Source organism: Oryx dammah, unplaced genomic scaffold (genome assembly GCF_014754425.2).
Source record: "Oryx dammah isolate SB20612 unplaced genomic scaffold, SCBI_Odam_1.1 HiC_scaffold_11050, whole genome shotgun sequence".
In the NCBI taxonomy this organism is placed as follows: domain Eukaryota; kingdom Metazoa; phylum Chordata; class Mammalia; order Artiodactyla; family Bovidae; genus Oryx; species Oryx dammah.
The window spans coordinates 11,338,463-11,364,968 of NW_024080444.1; the positions used below are offsets into that span (position 1 = coordinate 11,338,463).

Genomic DNA, 26,506 nt, shown 5'->3' on the forward strand with positions numbered 1-26,506 from the left:
ACTGAGCAGTAAATTTGGTCTGGTGACAAAGTGTTAATTTCTACTACAGCATATCTTCAAAAGAAATCACTCATAGCCACACTCACATGACAAGACCCCACAGACTCAAAATAAATAAAAATAAATCATACTCAAATACTGTGGCAACACTGGGACACTCAATCAACCAGAAGACAAATCAAGACACTGAGTAAAGACAAAGGGCACTTCTGTAGGAACTGACCATTAAATCAGGGAATCTCAACCTGTTTTCCTAAGATGAGTGATGGATAATGTGTATGGAGGTTCATCATTTAGAAGTGTCCTTTCTCCTTTTCACATGTATTGATGAGTCTTCCACCATTTGGAAGTACCAATGTTTCCTTCCACAGTACCTTTATTCCTTCTTCCTTTGTCCTCTTCTTTCTCAGCTTCTGTTTTCAGAGCTTGGGCTTTCTAAGTTCTACATCATCTGCAGCCCCTGGCCCACTGCATATCTCTGGTCTGATAAATCCAAACCACAGGCTGAGAATCCCTGTTTTAAGATCAGAAGTTTCAACACTGGATTACGTCTCCTCAAGCTGTGTAGCTGGAGAGTGAAAATGAGAAACATAAGGTATATTTGCTAGGGGATATAATAAGCTTTCAACAAGACAAAGAATCATTATACTTATGCCCAATTCCCTTTACATGATAGACTGTAACCATCTACCATGGTTTGCCAGGAACTGTCCTGGTTATGAAACTGAAAGACTCATGCTCTGAGAAAACCCTTACCTCTTGGCAAATTGGGATGGTCTGTCACTCTAAGAAGCTCCAAACAACACTCACTAATTAGCTTTACAACACAAATGAGTGTTATGGACTATAGGGTAATTAGACTAACGTTAAACCTGGGCTTATTGTGAAGTTTGGTTTCGAATTACATAAGAAGAATCAGAAACCTTAATATAGTTTTTTTCTTGGTTCAATGATCTTGATTGGGTGAGGTCTTTCTGGACTTCTACAAATGTAGACATTTGTGGTGAAACAGATTTAAGTAAACAGGTTAAGAGTTAGGTTCCATGGTCAGGTTAGCAAGCTTCAAAGCCTGATTTTTGTCAAGACTTGTGTTCTTGAGCAATTCATATTATCTTCTTGATTCTTTGCTTTCTCCACTATAAAACAGGATAATCTAGTATTATCCTGGGATAATAAAAAAATAAATCTTCTTTGATATTGCGGAGGGAGAAGATTGAGGTATTGTACATGAAGCAGTACACACAGTGCCCAATATAAAAGTTTTATCTATCTACCCATCCATTCATCTATCACCCATCCACATAAATCAACTTGGTCCCCTAATGCAGGGAGATGTTAGGATGCAAAGCAAAGGACCTAGCAGAGAGAAGCTGCCTCCTTCTCCCACCTCCCCAAAGGGCCATCCCTCTACTCCCCTCTGCTATCCCTAAATCTCAGACTGTGGGAACTGTTCTTATATCAGAGTCGTGAAACAAATAGGAGCTAGTAGTTCCAACACTCAGCATTCAGTAAAATAAGGGGAGATTATAATGATAGCTTTCCCCTTGTTCTTTAACTTTTTGTTTCCTTTCTTCAACTTCCAATCCCTGCTAAAATTCTTACCATTTTGTTGCTCTGAATTCGTATCTTGGGTGCCACATTTTTCTACATCCATCTTTCTCACTTGAAGAAAAAAGTTATTTTTATTTTCATGTAATACAACTATACATCCCACACAGTGACCCAAGTTTAAATCCTAGGTTCCTATGAAATATTTCTAATTCCTTAGGAAATCTGGTAGACTTCCTTTTTCCAGGGGTCCCAACAGTTTAGAACACATACTTTTGTTTCTAAATTTTCTTCAGGGGTATATACTTTTATTTTTTAATCTTCCCCCACAGATGTACCATATCCTGAGACACTTTATTATACTTTAGTTTTCTAGCCCTTTCTAATGCCAGTTAATGATTTTTCACATGGAAATGCAAGTTGTGGTCACAGCCACTTCCTTGGACAAATCAACACCACCTCAGGATCTTCCTATCACTGAAACTAGTCTGGCTGTCTCAGTTCTCTGTTCATTAAAAGAAGCTGACCTCCACTCCCTCAATTACACCACTTTCCCAGATCCACCCACCTCTTAAGGGGTTGTAGGGAATTTCTCAACAACTTTTGGAATTCCCTTCCATTTTCCACTTCCCTATTTGCCATCAGATAACTCTATACACAGATCATCATCGGATCCTTTGGTATACTTCTCAAAGTATTAGGGAAATGTTTACTCTGAATCATCTTAAAATGAAAGGAAATTATTTGAATAGACACATTTTCCTGAATTTTAATTGTCCCCTTGGGTAAATAGAGAAATATACACATTAAAATTACTTTGAAAACTATATAATACCTTCAGCAAACTGCTCTGTGGTAAAAGTACCACTGTTCTACATAAGGAACTATTTTTATTATTTAAAGCTCCCAGAAGCCAGCTCAATATAACAGTATAACTAACTCAAGACAAATTCAACTGAAACCAACAGGAATTTTAACTCTTTCCTGTAAGTCTGTGGTTATTTGCATGATAGAAAGAAACTGTTTAACACTTGGTCTTCTTCAACCTCCATGCACACCCTTTTTCTCCTGATCTTCACCCTGCAATCCTGCACAGCTTCACTATAACTGCTGTGAAACAGTGGAGTATCTTTGTGCTACCTTGCAGAGGCAAGTCAGGTTTGCCTGCAGCCATGATCCAACTCTCAACCCCTTAGAAATGTTACTACAAGTGTTTACTGCCACCCTCCAATTCAAATGATGCTACAGAACAGTAGCTAAAAATATACTTTGCATAATTGAAAGTTGGCCCTGGAAGGGAAGGCTAATAGAAAGGCATTTTATAAATCACTGTTTCCTGTTAGGGGCACCTGGGGGTAGAGTAGTTTCCTGATACATGGGACTGTCCTGCACATTACAGGAGATGTACCATCCCTGGCTCTGCCCGGCAAGTGCCACTGTGACAACAGTAGCACTCTCATACATTTTTCCACAACCCCACCAGAGACTGTCACAATAAAGGAGATACCATTTCTTTTCAGGCAGAAGATGACTGCCAGGGTCACATGCAGGAACAAGAAGAGAGCTCCCAGAATCACCAAGTGATTCCTCGTTTTTGCTGGATCTAGATATGGTTCTGAAAAACAAAATAAAATGAAACTGACTAAAGATAAAATTTTCTTTGGGAGGGACCAAGAGAATAATCATCTTTGAAGTTTAATTTAGGTTAGCATTTTCTTAAGTACCAAAATTCCTTTCCAGTGAGTGGCTGGAATGGTGAAATACCTCAGATATGAAAATGGGGGCAACATGGAAAACTGGAAGCAGCCCAGGTGTTGGACAGGTGGACCTGGGGTGAAGTTTTGCTGCTACTCACTAGCTTTGAGTTCTCTGGCAAATCATTTAACCAGTCTACAAAATGGAAATGATACTGAAATTTTTGTGAGGCTAAATGTTAATAAAATGCTTTTCATAGGGAGTGGCAGCTCAGTATTCTATGATAGCCTTGATTATTTCACTTCTTGCATTCCTTAATATAAAAGCTAGCAGCCTACTGCACATGGCAAAGATGCAATGTGATGGCTAACTGGCACTCCCAAAAGAGCTCCTTCTTCCCCCATCTGTGGCCATGATTGTAGATCACGGTTTGGTTTTTTTCTCTCCACCGTTTGAACACCTTGGGACATCTAATCACTGGTACTTTTCACTAATCTATCTCCAGCCCCCTGCAGGAAGAAAAGCGGTCTTATGGCACATGCTGCTCAGAGACGAACTCCCACCTCCCACCATTAGCTATGCTTCGTGATTACCTAGTTCAAGTTTTAAAGCCACAATCATAGTCAGTCTTTCTTCTGTAGCTGTCAGTTTACAAAGTCTGGTAATAACTTTATGAATTAGGTGTGCCAAGTATTAAAGAAAAAACCCCCAGGTGACAGGTGAGAACACATATTTCAAACAGTTAGGTGAGTTAACCCTAGGTCTTCCCACAAATAAGTTGTTAAAAAACAGCTTTTAAATGGCAGAGAAATACTAATGCAGCTCCTCCCAAAGTGACTCTTTAATTTTCTAAACTGCTTTTGTTCTTTTTGTTCTTAGGGCTACCTTGGATTGTCTTTTCCTATTGTTTGCCTTTCTATTCAATTTTTGGGTTGTTCTCTCTGAAGTATCAGAGCTTTACTGTCAACATCTAGTGGGGGTGAGGAGAGTGTGGTGAGAAGTGCCTCTGAGAAGACCTCTGGGTTTATATTAACATCATGCTCTCAAGGCTCACCTTCTCTAAAGGTCTGAGCCTCTCACCAGATTAAATCCTGCCTTACCCACTTCTGTAGGAAAGTGAGATAAAAAACATAGCTGATTCTGTGCAAACAAGAGTCTCAAATCATTTTCATGCATTGTAGCCCATGTATTTCCAGGATACTGTTGCCCAATAGGTTATAACTATGTAAGAAAAGTGAAAAGCACAGAAGAAATCAAGTCGCTTGCCCAGAGGAACACTGATTTATGCACTAAGAAGACTACCTCGGAGGAGACAGAATGGGCAGGAAGGCACTCTCCCATCTGGAATAAGGTAGAAAAGTACATCCTATTTGTTTCCTGCCACAGAAACTCTGGAAAGAAGGAAACAGCTGTGACGCACTCAGATCTGGATTCCTAAAACATGGCCTGAGTTGAGTCTTCCTCTCAGGTGCTCCTCTGGATCCCCCTGGCCACAAGAGCATTTCTAACATGAAAAAAGACTGCCTGTTTTATTATCCATTTCCTGCAGAGTGTTAACTGTTTTTTACTTTTCTATGAGCTTCTAATGCCTGGAATGTACAGCATATTGAATAAATGCTTGCTTAATGTTTCAGTTCAGTTCAGTCACTCAGTCGTGTCCGACTCTTTGTGACCCCATGAATCGCAGCACGCCAGGCCTCCCTGTCCATCACCAACTCCTGGAGTTTACTCAAACTCATGTCCATCGAGTTGGTGATGCCATCCAGCCATCTCATCCTCTGTCATCCCCTTCTCCTCCTACCCCCAATCCCTCCCAGCATCAGAGTCTTTTCCAGTGAGTCAACTCTTTGCATGAGGTGGCCAAAGTACTGGAGTTTCAGCTTTAGCATCAGTCCTGAATGTTTACTAAGTAGAAATATGACTCAGATGAATGGAGGTGAGGAAGAAGAATGCATTTTATAAATGTAGTTCATTCATATAAATAGAGTTTATTCATTCATTCATTCAACAAACAATGAAAGTTTATGATGAGCAGGCATCAGGCTACATACCAAGAGACAATACTAGGCACATTTTAATTGAGATGTTCAAAATATTACCTGGGATGACCAACTCAGCTGTGTTGTTTTCCTCATGACCTAATCTCCGAAAAGTGCAGTAGAAAATTTTGTCAGCTGTTGTGTTGATTCTCAGTGTGCTGGTCACATTGAAAAGCTTTTCCTCCCTCTTAGAATTGGTGATGCTGGTTTTGCCACTCAGGACTTGGTGATCGCTACTTGTCCAGATGACATCAGCTTCAGGGTAACCCTCAGCCTGACACGTTAATTCATGTTCAGAGGTGACTGGATCCACAGAAATTGTGTGGTAGATTTTGCGGTATGGAGCTAGGTCATGAACAAAAAGAAGGCATGGCTTTCATTTAACACAGAACTAGACATGTGGCTTTTTGGTCTTGTCAACCTTAGATAGAATACCAATCCAGGCTGTTCTCAGAGAAATAATCTTAAAGCTCAGATGTCTCAGCAGTGGGGAATGTCTGGTAGTTTGGCCTCAACTCTTCCAGTCATACTTGGGCCAAGTTTGGGCTTAAAGGAATACCTATCTTGCTATAAAAAGTATATTGCTATTTTTATTGAGGTCAAAGTAAATGTACAGATTGTTTTAAAAGAGAACTTTCAACTTTAAACCAGTAGTCTTTCTATCCAAATATAAAACATCTCTGTTCATTTGTTCAAGTCTTTATATGTTTCTCAGTAAAGTTTTATAGTTTTTATAAAGGACCAAATTCTTAAATTTATTCCTGGACATTTTCCCTTTGTTTGTAAAGGTGTCTTCATAAATACAAACCTCTCCAGCTGTTCAGCACTGTTTTCTTACATTTTATTTAATAAACAGAAAATTTCTTTTTGATATGCCATTCACTTTTTCAACATTAGGTGAATGATCAGAAATTAGGAATGAAAATAGTATTATGTCATTGTAAAAGTTGATACATGTTCCTGAATGGTACTTTTAAAAGTTTAAGTGCATTTATAGGATTTTAGAATAGTTTTAGATTTACAGAAAAGTTGCAAAGATAGTATAGGGTACCTGTGTACCTCTTCCCCAGTTTCCCCTACTGTCACCACCTTACATTACCATGGTACTTTGTCCTAACTAAGGAGCCAACAGTAGAACAATACTATTAACTAAATCTTATACTTTGTTCCATTTCACTAGATTTTCCCTACTGTCCTTTTGCTGTTCTAGGATTTCATCTAGAATACTATTATGATACTTATTTTTTAAACTTTTTAGCTGGTTATTTTAATAAATCATTTAACTTCGATTAAATTTTAGATCACTAATTTGGGATGCTTTTAGGATTAAGATATCCAATGTACTGAATATTTTAGTAGATTAGTGCACTTATATCGCTTAAGAGCTTTATTTCATGTTTATTCATTATAACTATGTTAACATGTTATTATTCTGTTGGCATAGTTTTTACTCCTAATAGTTTAGTGTTACCACTAATGGTATAAGAATAAAATATTAGAACTTATATGTATTTTTATCATAACAATTAAGAAATAATCTAAGCTTAACAAATTTTACTGACTGACACTGCCCCTCACTTCATGCGCCTCATGAGGGTCTTAAAGGAATAGAGGAATTTTATAACACCAAAGGGAGGACAGTGACTTGTTTGAGATTATTACAGATATTCAGGTTCTCTTATCTAATTTTAACTAAACTAACCTGCTTACAAAATGAACAACTAATAAAAAGGTTTCCCACAAAGAAGATGAGCATTGAAGATATTACCAATAATTTAAGCAAAAACCAAAAGGAAATGGCAGGAGTGATACTTCTTACCACAACTTGATGAAGTAAAACAAGTACCTAACTCTACAGGACAAGGCATTGGTTAAAAAAAAAAACTTCAAGATTGTCAAGACCATCCACTTTGGGTATTGATGAATTTCACCGGAGATACACTCTGCTTTGAAATTAGCTGATGATAGCGAAGCATCATAATTAGTAAGACGTTGAAAATAATGTTTATTAAATTCTCATGTCATCTTTTTAAAATTTGTATTTTTTATATTTATAGATTGTCCAGTGTATTTTCATATGAACCATATGAAATTGGTGGTGTTCAATTTCTTTTGCCTTTAAAATTGTTAATTTCCTATGACATAACCCATATACTAACACAAATATATTCTTTATAAACACACACACACACATAAATATATTAATTTAACATGCTTTCCTGATGGGATAGTTAATCAAAAACATTTGCAGATGAGTGGTTTACTAGATCTGGAGTACACATGTGCTAATCCAGACCATGAAAAGTTAATAGTAGTTTTAAGTCAACATATTAATATAGCTCAATACACACTTTGGAGGTAAAAACACAGAAAATAAAACTTGGCTGTTAAGGGCAGACCTCAGAGCCAAATTGCTTGAGTTTAGAACCTGGCTTCACCACTTAATAGTTGAATGAACTTGGCAAATTACTTACATTTCTTTGGATCTCAGTTTCCTCATCGATGAAATGAGGAGAGGAACACCACATGTCACTGACTCTAAGCTGTTACCTACTCAAAGATACACTCAGATTTCAGAGCTAGTAAAATGTGAAAAATATGCATTTTTAACATGATAAGCTCTGACTCCATAGAGTCATTTGAGGATTAAATGTGGTAGTACAGGCCAAGTGCTTAGAGTGGGGCCTGGCCCTTAAGTACTACAGAATTACTGCTAGAGTTGCTCTTCCTCTTCTTACTGCTACCAAAGTGCACTCACGTGGTATTCTTTAGGAAGTACTGACAGCTCCTGACAAACAGCCTTGGAAATAAATTTTTATATATCCAAACATGTTCAAGTTTCAAAAATTTTAGATTTATCCGATTTGAGGAAATACATCATTCATTCATTCAAGAAAAAATTTTTATGTGTTCCTGTCTTACTACTACTCTTATATGCCAAGTCCTAGGAAAACAGCAATAAATATAACAGACCAAAGTCTCTGTCTTTGTGGACTGTATGTTCTAAAAGAAGAGAGATAGTAACAAAATATATAGGTACATTTATATGATATGTTACACAATATGGGGTCAAATGCTACAGAAAAAACTTAAACAAGACTGGTTGGTGAATTTGGGGGAGAGATGGGGGTGGTAAAGCAGTTAATCCTTGGTCCCTACAAACAAATTAGCTTTATCAGGCTAACTACACTTACTTTGTTCTTTCAGTTGCCTAGTCCTATTTAAGTTCTTGAAAGTATAAATGGGCTCTTCATTTTCCTGGCTATAGGGTTCAGTGTTTAAGGAGAAAATAACATTTTCAACTGAAAAGTCAAATGTCTGAGAATCTGGTATTTAAACAAAAATGAAAGGTGCAATAATACCAAAGTGATAATAATAATTGAGTTAATCTAAAACTAAACTCAAATTTTAGTTTTGAAATGCTTCACCTTTAAAATCCCATGGTGACTGAACTCCCTGGGGGGAAGCTGTGAGACCACATGTTTGCAGTGATGGGAAGAGAAGCTCGACAGCTTTACTCGTGAAATTATTTGCATATGGAGATGACTCAGGAGTTACACTTCCCTGAGTTGTAAAGCTCATGTAAGCCAGCAATGGTTCAGTGCAATGAAAGCTTGGTGTCTGGCTTGCTTTCAGTGCAGCTCAACGTAACCTCCAAGACCACTGTGTGCAAATGACAATGAGATGTTCTGGGACTAGGATGCCAATTTAGTAATTTACAATATGAAATGGAATGGTCAAACAAATCACATCCTCAAATCTGGCTGGTCATCTGTTTTGCTCCATCAAGGACCCCACCTTGGAAAAACCATCAATGCTGAAAGGTTTTCTACTGTGTTAAACTACAGCAAAGAAAATCACAAATCCACAAGGGACATTACAGAGCCCAGAAAAACTGGAAGAACAACTTTACAACAGGGACAGCTTTCCCACTCTCTGCATACTCCCTACAAGCTGATGAGAGACTCTTCTTATGGAAGCAGAAGCTTATACTCTGCACTTCCTTCTAATCTACTTATGCCAGGCTGATACTCTTCCTACCCACCCAAGATCTAACAATGCTGGCTGTTCATAGAGCTAAGTCTTGATCATTTCTTTAATACCTTGAAATATAGTATGCCTGATAGACTGAAGAAAAGTTAAAAAGTTAAAAATCTCAACCTGGGATCCCATCAGCTTGTTTTTATAAATATCTGCTCTGGAGAAACATATGGTAAGATACAATTAAATTAAATCTATTTCATAAGACAAGTGAGATTTTGACAACAGTAGCATTAACTGAGCCAAATTCAGAGGCCCAGTGATACACCATGAAATAAGACACATTCCTATATAAATTTTATTTTGAATGTATAATGATTAGTTACTCTTTTATGATAAACGTAAACTTTTCTTATTCATATTACAGATCTTTGGACTGATGCTTAGGTCAGGAATAGAAACTCCAAGGAACACTAACTCTAGTCACATATTAAAAGGTCACCATGTGAAAGAAAGAAGCAAGTAGATACTCTCAAAACTGTGACTATAGATGGCAGATTCCAACTCAGTATCTGAAAGAAATTACAAAAGGCTATGGAAAGGAGGTCCAAATGACAAGGGTATCATTGCAGTAAGTATGTGAATAGAAGATCCTTTGTGGAGATTTCTTTGGGTGTTTGAACTAGCTGCTCTCGTCTGGGATTCTTTCAGCTCTCAATTTTGTGGATCTTAACAGTGAAAGCAGAGGTGGTCAGCTAAGGTGTTTTCCTTTATTTAGCTAGCTGCTGCTGCTAAGTTGCTTCAGTCGTGTCCGACTCTGTGCGACCCCATAGACGGCAGCCCACCAGGCTCTGCCATCCCCGGGATTCTCCAGGCAAAAACACTGGAGTGGGTTGCCATTGCCTTCTCCAATGCATGAAAGTAAAAAATGAAAGTGAAGTTGCTCAGTCGTGTCTGACCCTTAGTGACCCCATGTACTGCAGCCTACCAGGCTCCTCGGTCCATGGGATTTTCCAGGCAAGAGTACTGGAGTGGGTTGCCATTTCCTTCTCCGTATTTAGCTAGAAGCTATCCCAAATTTTGAACCCAGGTGGCCAGATATCATATTTATAGGTCAGTACCTAGGAATTGGACACTCACAGTTCTTCTTCAAGGCTCTAACATAATATTGGCACAGATTTTTAAGATGAAAGTGTGCCCAGTGAGCACAGTTCATACACTCTTCATTTATTCAATACTTGACATGATTATTTTTTGCCTTCATAGATTGACTTCAAGTCTTTTTGAATGTGAACTTTACAATGGGATTTGTTTTTAATATATGTATTTACATTTGACATAGAGAGTTTCCAAGGAAGGAAAATGCAGGCAGACCTCATAAAACTGAGAAATAGGTACTAAATTTAAAAATTCCTGGAGGAACATACAAATAGTGATTATTACCTTTGCATGCCATGGAAGATATAGTGGCGAAGGGAGGAGAGACATTTTTGTAGTTCATTGTATCCTTTTCCATAGTATGTGAATTATTTGCAAGTATGTGTATACATATTACTTTTATAATAATAAAAAAGTGAAGATTAGGAATTTTTAGGAAAACTGAATGTACTGTGCAACTTGACTGTCATGTTTGGCTCTAGATCTCTGGGGACTATCAAATGAGATGTGCTCAAGCAACACTCATTGGATGAGTGTGCAAATGAATGAATAACAGACTGCTGCTGTGGAAAGTGAAGCTGGACTTCCAAGAACAAAAAGTTCAACACTGAGATATGGTTTTAACAAAGGTTGTGCCTTATTATCTATAATAAATCTTACCATTGACTTTCAAAGTAATCCGCTTGTAGTCGGCACCGCCATAGCTGATCAAGCAACAGTAAACCCCTGCATCCTGCAATTTCACATCTGTTATCTGAAGTGCAGCCTTTCCCAAGGAGAGCTGGTCCTTCAACAGCTGGGCCCTCCCATGGTAGCTACTGTGTTGAACGTTCAGGTCTTCCTTCCCATTCACAAACTGAATAATTTTCTTATCCTCCATTTCCCAGTAAACAACTAACACAAGCAGGTTTAATTGTTTGTCTACTGGAAATCTGCATTCCAACGTCACATTGCTGCCATATTCTACCACATACAGGTCCTTGGGAACTGTGATAGTAAATGCTGAAAAGAAAGATAACCAATCTTTAGAAGATGGAAAACTCCTCAAAAAATTTATAGAATGAGTCCAGGATTTACAGAAGCTTTATCTGGTCACTTACATGATAATTACACTTACGGACTTACTTCCCTGAAATATTTATTTTATCCAGTGAGCCTGAGACATATCTCACTCCCAAGTTAGAATAATAAAATTAGCTAAACAAGTTGTCCCAAAATTCATAAACATACACTACTGTAGAACTAGTGCATGGTAAAGGGGTATTTATAACCAGGAAGACTTTGTTTCATGTGGACATCCCCAGAATGTCCTTTGACTGGACACTTATTTGCCTTTTACATAGTCTAAATCATAGATTCCAATGGATCTCTCTACTTATTGCCCCAAACTCTTAATCAGTTGTCTGGCCAGATGAGTACAGAGATTTAGGGAGCATCTCAGGCTGATGCAGGTACTGTGTTACCCTGACATTCCATGTAAGCTACAATTCTTCCTTAGAATATACTTATTGGATAAAACAGGTCATAGAGCAAGGTGGATAGAATGATCCTGTCCTTATTTAAAACAAATATGTAAAAGTATACACATAGGCCATTTCCCCAGATATTTTCAGTAATTATTCTTGGGAAATAGATAATGGATAATGAGTAATAGATGGGCTTCTCAGGTGGCACTAGTAGTAAAGAATCTGCCTGCAAATGCAGGAGATGTAAGAGATGCAAGTTCAATTCCTGGGTTGGGAAAATCCCCTGGAGGAGGACCTGGAAATCCACTCCAGTATTCTTGCCTGGAGAATCTCCATGGACAGAGGAACTTGGCGGGCTATAGTCTATAGTGTTGCAAAGAATCAGACATGACTGAAGCAACTTAGCATGCACACAAGGAGTAATGGATAGGGGTTAATTTTGTTTCTTTCAGTGTGTCCATACTCCTTATATCTTTGTCCAGTGAAACAGGTTTATGAATTATGTTTATCAACTATAATGAAGGAAGAATAAAAAGTCCTCTCTATAAAAATTATATCCATTTTATTATTTCACTTTTGATCTTATAGTTAAAATATTTAAAATATAGAACCTAATGGAAGGATTTTGTGTCTTACCTTTCAGCAAACAACAGTAAGCCATGAATGTTAAGACACTATATATCCTCATCTTTCTGGAATGACCTAATTATGGAAAACAGAAAAAAGGAAACTCCTTTATTCAATAATTGAATACCCAGACATTATGGGACTTGGCAGTTCTAATTGAAACTGTCTACTGATAACCAGACAATGACTGATTTGTAAGTGTTAAAATGCAGCAGGGAATCTAGAAGTTCAATACCTTCACATAATATCCCACAGTCATATAAATCTAAGTGAAAAAAAAAAAAGATACTATGATGAGACTTTAAAAATTTAATTACAAGGCCTGGAAAAAACTTGTACACACAAAGAAAACCAAGATGAAAATATTGCACCAAAATCCTCTCAAATATCTTATGGGTTTTTTTCTACAGTGTAACATCTCTAGAAATCCAAGCCTGCCCTATACAAAATTTCAAAGCAAGCAGAATCTGACTTCCACGTCTCCCACCCTTCAGTGCCTTTTCCCCTCAGCAGCTGAATACCTTCATCCTGCTGCTACTGCTGCTGCTGCTAAGTTGCTTCAGTCATGTCCGACTCTGTGTGACCCCATAGATGGCAGCCCGCCAGGCTCCCCCGTTCCTGGGATTCTCCAGGCAAGAACACTGGAGTGGGTTGCCATTTCCTTCTCCAATGCATGAAAGTGAAAAGTGAAAGTGAAGTCACTCAGTCATGTCTAACTCTTAGGGACCCCATGGACTGCAGCCCACCAGGCTCCTCCATCCATGGGATTTTCCAGGCAAGAGTACTGGAGTGGGGTGCCATTGCCTTCTCCAACCCTCATCCTACTCTTTAACTATTCAACTCTTCCAGATTATTATCCAAACCATGCCAGTTCTCATCAAGGTGCCGTCTTTCCAAAATCTGTTCTTTTGTCCTTTGCTTATTCCAAATTATAAATTATATTATATTCCCTCAATAAACTGATTCCACTAGTAGCAGGGGGAGTGAGAAGGAGAAACATTTGGCTTCAACCACTTCATACTAAGACGTGACTCACTCACAGCCTTTTTTCAGTGGTATCTGCCTCGATTCTACTCTTCATCGTGTCATCCTGCTTGAAATTCTACCAATTCTTTAATTTAGCAAACATTAATTGAATACCTTTTCTGTGCCTGGCACTATTTTAGGCACTAGAGATATAGCAGTGAACAGGAAAGAAAAATCACTCTCTTTCTTCTAGGAGCATATATTCAGTAAATAGAGAAGATTTGGGTTATAGTTCAGCAAATCTGTTTACTTATTAACATTTTCTCATGATATACATATATTTACACACTTTGAAGAGAAAGCCAGTTTTCCCCCTTAAGAATTTCTGTGACCTTTGTATATATACAAAAAATCACAATTGATCAATTAATCAATGCTACACATATGTAAGGCAGAAGATTTATGCCATATATATATAAATAGCTCTAAAAATCAGTAAGAAAACTACATACAACCCAACAGGAAAATGAGCCAAAGGTTCTACTATACAGTTCAGAGAATAAGAAATACAAATGACATCTAAACAAAGGGAAGGATTCTCTATCTTACCAATGAAGAAAAGATAATAGTTTAAGACACGAGACATAATTTTTCACTTATTTGCTTGATTAAGACTATAAGTATTCCTAATATTTAGTGTTTATGAGGATATGAACAAATGGGTTTCCTTAACAACTACTGATAGGAATGTGAAGTTACATAACCTTTTTTTTTCGGAGGGCAATTTGGTAATCTCCATTAAAATTTTAAATGTATATGCCATTTAGCTTTCACTTCCTCTCTAAGAAATATATCTTACAAAAACAAAAACACAAGCATATGACAACAGACATCAAAAGATTTTAGAGGCCCTATCTGCTACTATCTAGTAGTAAAGTAGTAAAGGCCAGAGATGCTGCTAAACATCCTAGAGTGCCCATGACAACCCCTGCAGCAAAGATACATCTGGTCCCAAATGTCAACAATGACAAGGTTGAGAAACCTTGCAACCACTGTGAGTATTTCAGTATATATTTTTCTTCTAGATTTTCCCCTATGAAGCTTTTAAAAACAATCAGACACATAACACCCACTTTTTAAATTTAATATTTTGATGAATATTTTCCATTTTGCCACACAATATTTATAAGTATCTTATTTAGTGGCCCCATTATGTTTAGTTTCCCTGTTGTTAGGTATAGTATTGTGTTCAGTTTTTAAAATAACATAAGTATTTGTGTATTCAGAAAATATTTGTTAAGTGCCTACTGTGTACCAGGTCCCAGGCTAGGCCCTGAGGATAGATTTTCCCCAAGTAGAACTGCTGATCAAGGAGAAACAGCATTTTCCTAGTTTCTGACACATGTGGATGACTGGTGCCAGTTACACTGTGTCTTCACCTAGCACTTATTTTACATATATGTACACACATATGTGCATATATATATTCTAATTTAATTATTAAAAAAACAAGCAAAGAACTATTGCATAAAACAGAGGCACATTAAATCCACTCACAGATTTCAATTAATTTTTCCAGTGTTTATGACATTCCTTGATGGAGTTCCTATCTCTTGACGAATCTGGTTGAAAATTTTAGAGGTAATGAAAGTTTACTGGAAGGTGAGGGATTAGATCTGATGTTTACCTAAGTCCTCATTATACCTCCTCTTCCAGGGCTCCATTCCTTTGAAGTACAGCTATTGTTAGTGAGGGAATAGTAGGGGGAAGGTAAGAGACCCTGTAAGTAGACATGGTCTTTGACCTCTAACAGTTACCTGGTGTTCAGAAGGTAAAGTGTTTGCCTGCAATCCGGGAGACCTGAGTTTGATCCCTGGGTCTGGAAGATCCCCTGGAGTATGAAATAGCAACCCACTATAGTATTCTTGCCTGGAAAATCCCATGGATGGAGGAGCCTGGCGGGCTACATACAGTCCATTGCGTTGCAAGGAGACAGACACGACTGAGCAACTTCAGTTTCTTTCTTTCTTGACCTCTAAACCCCACATCAGGGCAGTTGGTCTAAGATAAGAACACTAACATTGTCTTCAGATAAGAAACTCAGTATAACTAAATTCCCAGAACAAGAACTGAGACATTCAAAGGGTAAGAAAATGTGAACTAGGAAAGAAGTGATGGTTCATTCAGGACGGGGAAGCAGGTTTGTCCCTGGGGGAACCCAGTATACCAATATGGAACTGATACTACTTCTCTATCTCACCAAGGTAGGGCAGACACGACAGAAAGTCAGGGAAAAGAACTCAGGTTTTCTTAAAAGCAAGGACTGTCGTGTTACCTGTTAGTTCAGGGTTTCCTTTGATTTTTATCTGATGTATATGAACGATTTGATTTTAAAAAATTCCTAGAGTTTGAAAATGTCTCCAAGCAAGGGGAAAACCGACTCAATTAACAGATCAAGATAGTTGATCTAGTAAACCTCTGTGCTCATATTCAGTCTCTTTAGTTGTGTGCGACTCTTTGCGAGCCTTTGTTGTCAAACTCTATTAAACCCAACTAAATCCTGTGCCCTGCCTCCCTCCCTTTAGTCACACTGAGCTATTCTGCGTTTCCCAGGTGTGGCTTCAGTTCCACAGTATTTCTGTGGCTTCCTTTAAGAACACACTCTAACTATTGTCCTGTAACCTCTGCCTACTCTATTCCACTGGGGGGAAAAATGTTGATTATTATTATGAATTTTTTTTAAAGTGTCACAGTTCTAATAAACTGCTGGGCAACTGTCAATATGAACTGGCACAACCTTTCTGGAAGGCAATTTTCAATCTGTATCAAAGGCTCTTAAGTCATTCAGAGTTTGATTAGTAGTTATACTTCTAAGAGTTCATCTGAAGGAAATAATCACCAATGTTCTAGCTTTTATAAGCAATGAAGCTGGGTGAGTGGCTAAAATAGTGAACCTCTAAATAATCTTGACATCCAGCATGAGGGGATTAATTTTGTTTGGTTATCCAGCATCATGGAATGTAGCCATAAAAAAAAATCACATTTTTAGAAAGCAATTTTAGAAAGCTTAGAAACTCATCCACATTAAGCCCCCCAAAACAAGGTGTAATATTGATATGACATCCCTATAAGACAAATCCAAACTCAACTTTGACATAGGCTAGGCTCAAAGTGTTAAGAAATGCTTTAACATTTTTTTCCTCAGGCTCCTCATTCCCTCCTTCAGGACTCCTTTAGTCCTCAGAGCAGACAGACCCCAGAACTCGGGTTCAGGTATCCCGGCTCTTACAGCAGGAAGGGGCCTCAGGAGATGCTGCGGGTGTGAGGACTTACCCAGATCAGACTGCTAGTGAGCGGCTGAAAGTGTACTAGGACTCAGGTGTCCTGACCTCCAGCCCAGAAATTTCCCTCTAGACCCGTTTACCCACCTCAGGACCACAGTCATGAACGCGCAGAAACATGTATGTACTTACAAGATAAGCAAAACAAAATCTCACCTAACGAAAAGCTAAATTTGTTACTTGTTCTTATTAAGTTAGACAAGTAATCGGCTCTACATCACCGAGACCAGCACATGCTCTCCCTTTCCCTTCTCCTCTCTCCATCCCAAAGAAAGGGTCTCTGTGGCAGTCCCGTTTTAAAGTGCCAAGCGAGTGAGGCCGCCAGACACTGGCCAGTGAGCAAGAACGCTCCCTACCTGCCGGGGGGAGAGTCGCGGCTGGCGTTGAGACTTCGGCGCTGTGCCCGGACTGCCAGGGCCCCCCGCAGCTATTGAGCTCCCATGGGTGTTTCTCCTCCCACTTTCTGGCCCGCTGCGTAAGCGCTCACGTGACTGGATTTTCTCGCCCGGAGCCAAGTATGTGAGTTGGGAAATAAGTGTTTTTTCCATTCTTGGAATAAAAAAAGATAGATAAAAGAAACCAAAAGTGAAACTTAAATTCGGCTTCCCGTAAATCAGCTTTTTAAAAGAAAAGTTTCAAAAATGAAAACAAATCATTATCTGACGTTTTAAACAGTATTTAGAAACAAACCAACGTCGGAAATCATCACAGATGTCCGACGTTGGTTTTGCCTTGAGAATCCACACTAAATTCTGCCATAAGGTTTCCCCTTTCTGATAAAAGCTCTTTTACAAGATGTCGGATCATCCTGACATAACTCGATCTACAACATACAGAAAGTAAAACGATATTTCCCTAATTACTCATTATACCTCCTCTTCCAGGCCTGGATGGCGTTGATTTTTTTATTTAGAAAGTAGGTGTATGTGTATGATAGGAAATGTTATTTTTATAACGTGGATTTTGTCACTTCCTCAAAGTTCCTCGACATAGTGAAACCATAACTGCCTTGTCATTAAAATAACTTCCCATCAGGACTGACACCTTTTAAGAATGCTCTGGGGATCCTGCTATTTTGCCTCTTTGAGATCCAGGTTAGGGTAGCACATTCTAGGTATGGGTTGAGAAAATCCTCTGGTAACTCCGGATCACTGGCTGAGGGCAAGCTGAAACCACGTGACTCACACTGAGGAGGCCAGGATTGTTTTAAGCACCACCGAACTTCTGGGTGCGTCTCTCTTGCTCTTTCGTTCTGGCTCTCTAGGGCAGTCTCACTATCCGTCCCTCCCTCCTTTCTTTCTTTTTATAACAATTTTAAATTGATAAATTGGACTCTTCATTGCTTGCCTTTCCTGTTTATTCATCTCATTGGGCAATTCAAAATAGGGATAATGAATGAATATTGAGATGTTCATTGTCATGGTTAGGCACCTGCTTCCCAAGTAAGGCCTTTCACATTCTTAGAATATCACATATTTATTATATTTTTTTTTAACTTGGAAAAATACACAAGATGATGCTACCTTTAAAATCTGGTGGGGGGGGTATGGAATTCTCTTTAGCCTTAATAAAACTGTAATAGACTTGGAGATTTAGCTCAAATCTCTTTGAGACCACATGATGGAATAGAATCATGTTTTTTCAACTTAATCCCCTGTGATATTTTCTATTTAACCACTTTTCATTTTTCTGAAAATGACAGTTAAGACCCAGGATTTTCAAGACCTGCTATTGGGGTCATGATTGTCACACAGGAAAAAGCTGGCTCTAGAGCCACCTACCACTAACTCACTGAGTTTTCTGGAGCAAATAATTTACTGAGTAGGCAGATAAGTAATATCCTCTTAGACAGCCTCTATGATGCATGAATAATTTTTTAAAACTGAGGGCCAGAGGGATTGTTTATTTGTTTTACCAAAGCAGTGTTCAGGGTCTACATAATGATCAGCAGGGAAGGCAGGAGGTGAGTGAAATTTGTCTTTCTCTGAAGCTATTGATGGGAATGGAAGGTATTTACTCAGCTTTCTGCTCGATGATTTACATATTGGTAATCTGAGTAATTAGTAATCTAAGGGTTTGTGATTTTGTTCATCTCACCCACCTGTTTCCACCCTTCAACCATTCATATTTTCCCATACCATTTATTAAGCTTAATGGAGTTTGTATATCTTCTGGAGTTAGAAAAACAGGATGAGTTAAGAAAAAAATAGATTTTTATCACCCCAAAGAAGCCTATGAAAATTTAACAACCAGGGGGGCATTACTCCCAAAACCTTGTTCAGGTTTTGTGATTTGGGGGAAGTGGATAGAGGAGTGCTGAGACAGGAGATGAGCAGTGGGAAGCCACAGCTGTAGAAGTAGTCACCTACCTGATCGTCTCTAGAATCACCATGTTCTGTTCACACCTCTCCTCATTCTGTTCATCTTTAGAGGTGAAAAACTCATCATTGCCAATATCCTGTTTCTCAGAGCATTTCTGAGAGTCACTTGCATCACAGTTGACTTGGGATAGTCATTTAAACACAGATTCCAGGTCTCTGCCACAGGCCTGTTAAATCTGGGGGTGGTCCTGAGAGTCTACATTTCAACACCATCCCCACATGATTTACATGCACACTGAAGTTTTTAAAACTGATAGCATAATGTTTAAGGAAAAAAACTGAATGAAGAATTCTTTGCAATTACAATATAAACCCCCTTCCTTCATTTAGATTGGTTAATTGTTATCAACACTACTCTTCCCTCTACCTCTGCCCTCTCTACTTTCACTCTTGCCCCTGAAACAAGCAACATGATCTATGCTTGTCCTATCCTTAGAGAGATAGATTTCAGGATCTTACAAGGGGGCCTGAAGTGATGCTAGCAATTTCCTGGTGAAGGAGCAATTTCCAGTAAACTTTCTTGATCATTAAGAACAGTACATAATAAAGATACTTAAAAATAATTGACAAACTGCTTTGTTTTCACTAACAATGTAGATAATGAATTTTATTATTATATATAAAGACAACATCCAGATTTTGCCTCATGTTCTATTTCTTGATTACCTAGATTTATAAGCCACAGTTGTATGCTATGCCCATTCTCTCTCTGTCTCACCAACTGTTGCCTCCACCTTTGACAGCTATTCATACTCCCATAGTGAAAGTCAAAGTGAAGTTGCTCAGTTGTGTCCGACTCTTTGTGACCCCATGGACTGTAGCCCACCAGGCTCCTCCATCCATGGAATCTTCCAGGCAAGAGTACTGGAGTAGGTTGTCATTTCCTTCTCCAGGGGATCTTCCTGACCCAGGGATGGAACCCAGGTCTCTGGCATTGCAGGCAGACACTTTACCGTCTGAGTCACCAGGGAAGCCCCATAGGCTGGCGCCAAGCAGATCTCATGGAGCAGAACACTTTAGCCTGGTTATATGATTTGTTGTTGAGTGGCTAAGTAGTGTCCAACCCTCTTGCGACCCCATGGCTGTAGCCCGCCAGGCTCCTCTGTCCATGGAATTTTCCAGGCAATTTTTTGAAGCTGTTGCCATTTCCTACTCCAGGGGACTCTTCCTGACCAAGGCATGGAACCCACATCTCTGGCACCTCCTGCATTGGGAGGCAGATTCTTTACCACTGCACATGACCTGGGAAGCCCTGGTTATATAACTGTTTAAAATACAGGGGCAATTAATATGTGTAGATGCCCTAGGGGTAGCAGCTGTCATCACCTGACACCCATACTCATATGCTTCTCTTACTTAACAATGACTGTTTTTGTCTCCTTCCTTCCTGTCCTGAACTGGAGAAGAGCTGGTCAGGTGAAGAGCTCTTGGCTCCAAAGGGTAGCTCCCAGATCATGGATACTTTAAAAGAAAGACAAGGCCTCCAAAAATGTCCCTTATCCTCAAGGAATTCACAAACACAGATATAGATAATTATGACTCAGATAAGTGTGGTGGAAAGTTGGGAACACTCTATGGTAAATAATTCCAAAGAATCTCGATAAATGAACTGAAGACTGCTAAAAACAGAATCGACAATAGGGAAATATCCTTTCAGAGGATACTGGGAAATATTTTATAGATTTAATATCTTTATAACTAAGTAGCCTAAGTGAATATTGAACAAATGAAAAACTCCCCTAGTGAGTCATTTCACTTGGTTTGAGGACATGATTTAGTTCAAACATCTCTGTGGAATTGCCTCTATATTATTTTATACTGATTCTTGATTTTAAATTAAGAAAAATATGAGTTCTAAAAGTCTAAAAGTCTTCAAAATCTCTACTTGAAAGGGAAAAACTGACTGTTGTTTTCTGGTATGAGTAAATGGTTGTTATTCAAAGGCCAGTTATAGTCACATCCAGGTTACTGGATCTAGAACATAATTAATCTGCCATTCATGATTATAGACTCAGTATAAAAGAATGGGAAGTAGTCTTTTTCTTTTCCCCCACCCTATCCTGAAAGGATAGCCAGACCTTTCAATTCTTGGAGACAGAGACAGAGAGAGATGGGGGGTGGGGGTGGGGCTGGTGGTTCCAAACATAAACTAATAAACAGAAATTCCAGATACTGGAAAGTACTATGAAAAACAAAAAAATAAAGAAAATGAGGAGACAATATACCAGAATGCCTTGATGTGAGTCTCCTTTAGTGTAGTGGCCAGGGAAGACTCCTCAAAGAGGTGATATTTGAGAAATGAATTATGAAGACCAACATGAAATGACTTGCAGGAAGAACATTCCTGGTAGAATGGTCAAGATATGGAAAAACTGAAAAACCAAGGTTTTTCCATCTGTAGCAAAAAACTTGGCAAGTTCTTGGAATGAAGGTCACTGTGGCTGGAGCACAGAGTGAAGTAGGGCTGGTGATCAGATCATGAAGGGTTCTGAACACCAAAGGAAGAAGGTTGGATTCTAATTGCAATGGAAAGCCACTGGATAATTTAAAGCAGGAGGGTTACCTGATTCCAAAACCCATGCTGTGGTCTGAAGTATGGAGTACCGAGGGGCTAGCATGGAAGTTGGGAGACCTTAGGAGCTACTGCCATAGACTACATTCTAAATATAATTTGGAAGTAAAATTAATAGAATTTGTTGATGGATATTAGTGGTAAGAAAGAAAAGGGAATCAGGGATGATAGATATGAGGTAATATGCTGTTCCAGAGTAGGATATTATACCCAGAGTTACAGGTTTTCAAATATTTGTGAGCTCTTTAAGGAAGTCTAAAGATAAAACACAAACTCTTCCATTAAATTATCACTGGAAACTGGTCATAACCTATCAAGAGACTCATAATTTTTTAAGAAGAAATTACAATCCCTTCCAGAAATGGAAAGTTGGTAGTATGCTGAACTGGTCCAAGGCCTTGGTCCTGCTCATGGGACTTAATCAGGGTACAACATGACTGGTCTAGATAATTTTCTATCATAAGCTGAAGAAATTAACTGGGAACACTATGCCAGAGATGAGAGGAAAAATTCTGAGTTATAGGTAGAGCATTCCTTTGACAAGTATGCAGAGGAAAAGTCTCGGAGGTTGAGAAAGACCATCAGCTAAGGCATTAGCATTAAGGTGTGGATGCGTGTCTGTGTGTGCATGCATGTGTGTTCTTTAGGGATGAACTGCTTTACTGCCTACAGGATACGGCAGTGTGGAAAGTAAGGGGAAAGCATAGGTTTCATACGTGCTTGTGGAAGAACAAGCCAACTAGAAACATGTGAAATATGTTAGATAGCATATTCAAAAGCAGAGACATTACTTTGCCAACAAAGGTCTGTCTAGTCAAGGCTTTGTTTTTTCCAGTGGTCATGTATGGATGTGAGAGTTGGACTGTGAAGAAAGCTGAGCACTGAAGAATTGATGCTTTTGAACTGTGGTGTTGGAGAAGACTCTTGAGAGTCCCTTGGACTGCAAGGAGATCCAACTAGTCCATTCTAAAGGAGATCAGTCCTGGGATTTCTTTGGAAGGACTGATGCTAAAGCTGAAACTCCAGTACTTTGGCCACCTCATGAGAAGAGTTGACTCATTGGAAAAAACTCTGATGCTGGGAGGGATAGGGGGCAGGAGGAGAAGGGGATGACAGAGGATGAGATGGCTGGATGGCATCACCGACTTGACGGACATGAGTGATGGACAGGGAGGCCTGGTGTGCTGTGATCGATGAGGTCGCAAAGAGTCGGACACGACTGAGCGACTGAACTGAACTGAACTGAACGACATTTTACAACCCCATGCAGAGGCCCCTGACTCAGAAACTCTTGCTAATTTTGTGTTCATCAGAGTTGACAAAGCCAAAAGAGAAGACCATAGCAGCATTTTAAGAGTAAGATAAGAAAAAAAAAAAAAAAAAAGAGTAAGATAGGATAGTGACACTCTGATCTCAAACACTGAGGTAGACTTGGAAAGTCAGAAGCAACATGGGCATACTTCTACCCCTTGAAGTCCAGCTCTCTCAAGGCAAGGCCCCAGCAGGTGAAGATAAGCAGTTTCCACAAACCCAGTGAGGCCTTATGAGGTGTGAGTTGGAAAAGGTGGTTTTAGTTTGCAGCTGGTATATAGTAGGGTTGATATCAAGCAAAATTATTGGGTATCCTTACTCTGTATGTCACAGACTCCAACAGTTATGAAGATAACCCTCATTTGCTATGTTTTGATAAGGGGATAATTAATGCCTGCTGTAACCAAAAAAAATATTAACCCAGTGAACTCATCAGTTTTCATATGTTCTTGGAGGTCCTAAGAAGAAGATGAGGGAGTTGGCATGGGGAAAATAAAGTCTAATATTGACATGTTGCTCCCAGGTCTGCTTGGAAGAAGTTTAATAGACACTGTTAGGCCAGGCTGTATAGCATTTCCAGGGATCCTTGCCACAGAAGAAAGAGAAAAAGAATAAAGAATGAAACCTGGGAATGGTTTTTTGATGTCTCTGGACGGCCCAAACAGATGTTGTGTCCCTCTTGTGAAGAGCTGCAAAAGAGAAGGAATATATAATAAGTTAGACCATTTTATTCATCAGATTTCAGGGAATGTTTTCAATTTTTTTAAAAAGGGGGTGGGGGGTAGGAGAAATTCCAGGTAGGAGACCAGGCTGAATTTCTCAGAGGTACAGGAGCTGAGAGTCAGTGGCAAGGAACAGGGTTATGTGAGTGGCATAGGCTGTAGGGGAAGGAAGTTATCAGGGATTTAACTACTTCCATAACAGTGATATGGAAACCCCATGTTTGAGAAGTAGGAAAAATATAAGCAGCTACTGTTAGTGGAAAAATACTTGGAAAGAAAGCAATATGTAGAGAAGATTTTAGGAATTTCCTGTTAAATATGCTGTGCAGATCATTTCCAGGGACTGCTTGAGAAAGTTTATGTACTATTCTTAAATGCTTTAGCAGTCTGTTGCTGTTTTCTTAGAATGCTATTACATGCTTGGAGTGAACCATGTGAAGCCTCAGTTTTATTCAGGTTACACTCAAATATAACTCCTCACTGCTCGAAAAAGCTTTACTTGACTTGGCTGAATTACTGTCCTCTAATTATCCCATTTCAACGGCAAACCTCAAAAAATGATTTCTTCATCACTTTTTTCAACTATCAAGTTAACAAAACAAAATGCAGTAATTATAATAAATATTAAAAGTAACAATAATAGTAAAACATGTATCATTTTTTAATATGTCAGACACCATATCTTGGTGATTCACTGCACTGCTGTTGCTGTTTAGTCGCTCAGTCATCTCCGACTCTTTGCGACTCCATGGACTGCAGTCTGCCAGGTTCCTCTGTCCTTGGGATTTCTCAAGCAAGAATACTGGAGTGAGTTGCCACTTCCTTCTCCAGAGGAATCTTCCCAACCTAGGGATCAAACCTGCGTTTCCTGCTTGGTATACAGATTTTTTACCACTGAGTCACCTGGGAAGCCCTCACCATTAGCTAGCTTTAATTTTACAACAATCCTATAAAAAAGATACTATTATTGCCACTATTTTAGAGATGTGGATACTGAGGCACAGAACTTATGTAACTTATCTAATTTTACATAACTAGGAAGTGGTACAAGTGAGATTCAAACCCAGGTACTCTGGTTTCAGAATTCAGCCCAGTTCAGTTGCTCAGTTGTGTCTGACTCTTTGTGACCCCATGAACTGCAGCATGCCAGGCCTCCTTATCCATCGCCAACTCCCAGAGTTTCCCCAAACTCATGTCCATTGAGTCGGTGATGCCATCCAACCATCTCATCCTCTGTCGTTCTCTTCTCCTCCTGCCCCCAATCTCTCCCAGCATCAAGGTCTTTTCAAATGAGTCAGCTCTTCGCATCAGGTGGCCAAACTACTGGAGTTTCAGCCTCAACATCAGACCTTCCAATGAACACCCAGGACTGATCTCCTTTAGGATAGACTGGTTGGATCTCCTTGGTGTCCAAGAGACTCTCAAGAGTCTTCTCCAACACCATAGTTCAAACGCATCAATTCTTCAGTGCTCAGCTTTCTTTATAGTCCAACTCTCACATCCATATGTGATTACTGGAAAAACCATAGCCTTGACTAGATGGACCTTTGTGGACAAAGTAATGTCTCTGCTTTTTAATATGCTGTCTATGTTGGTCATAACTTTCCTTCCAAGGAGTAAGCGTCTTTTAATTTCATGGCTGCAGTCACCATCTGCAGTGATTTTGGAGCCCCCAAAAATAAAGTCTGACACTGTTTCCACTGTTTCCCCATCTATTTCCCATGAAGTGATGGGACCAGATGCCATGATCTTCATTTTCTGAATGTTGAGTTTTAAGCCAACTTTTTCACTCTCCTCTTTCACTTTCATCAGGAGGCTCTTCAGTTCTTCACTTTCTGCCATAAGGGTGGTGTCATCTGCATATCTGAGGTTATTGATATTTCTCCTGGCAACCTTGATTCCAGCTTCTGCTTCTTCCAGCCCAGTGTTTCTCATGATGTACTCTGCAAGTAAGTTAAATAAGCAGGGTGACAATATACAGCCTTGACATACTCCTTTCCCGATTTAGAACCAGTCTGTTGTTCCATGTCCAGTTCTAAACTGTTGCTTCCTGACCTGCATACAGGTTTCTCAAGAGGCAGGTCAGGTGGTCTGGTATTCTCATTTCTTTCAGAATTTTCCACAGTTTATTGTGATCCACACAGTCAAAGGCTTTGGCATTGTCAATACAACAGATATAGATGTTTTTCTGGAACCCTCTTGCTTTTTTGATGATCTAATAGATGTTGGCAGTTTGATCTCTGGTTCCTCTGCCTTTTCTAAAACCAGCTGGAACATCTGGAAGCTCATGGTTCACATATTGCTGAAGCTTGGCTTGGAGAATTTTGAGCATTACTTTACTAGCATGTGAGATGAGTGCAATTGTGTGGTAGTTTGAGCATTCTTTGGCATTGTCTCTCTTTGGGATTGGAATGAAAACTGACATTTTCCAGTCCTGTGGCCACGGCTGAGTTTTCCAAATTTGCTGACATACTGAGTGCAGCACTTTCACAGCATCATCTTTTAGGATTTGAAATAGCTCAACTGGACTTCCATCACCTCCACTAGCTTTGTTCATAGTGATGCTTCCTAATGACTTCACATTCCAGGATGTCTGGCTCTAGGTGAGTGATCACATCATCATGATTATCTGGGTCATGAAGATCTTTTTTTGTACAGTTCTTCTGTGTATTCTTGCCACCTCTTCTTAATATCCTCTG

General features: G+C 39.1%; 1 protein-coding gene across 2 annotated transcripts; it reads right to left on the minus strand.

Annotated features, from left to right (window-relative positions):
• Positions 1 to 168: 168 nt before the first annotated feature.
• On the minus strand, positions 169 to 17,220 carry LOC120860225 (programmed cell death 1 ligand 1-like). 2 transcript variants are annotated; one of them, XM_040236008.1, is made up of 7 exons: positions 17,178 to 17,220; positions 12,524 to 12,589; positions 11,082 to 11,423; positions 5,343 to 5,627; positions 3,056 to 3,163; positions 1,603 to 1,662; positions 169 to 568 (listed from the first exon to the last, which is right to left on the minus strand). In XM_040236008.1, exons 2-7 carry the CDS (start codon positions 12,573 to 12,575, stop codon positions 546 to 548), a joined length of 870 nt encoding a protein of 289 aa, XP_040091942.1. In that variant the 5' UTR covers positions 12,576 to 12,589; positions 17,178 to 17,220; the 3' UTR covers positions 169 to 545. The 2 variants fall into 2 exon arrangements, with proteins under 2 accessions (XP_040091942.1, XP_040091941.1); XM_040236007.1 differs by lacking the exon at positions 169 to 568 and having other exon boundaries at positions 969 to 1,662.
• Positions 17,221 to 26,506: the final 9,286 nt, after the last annotated feature.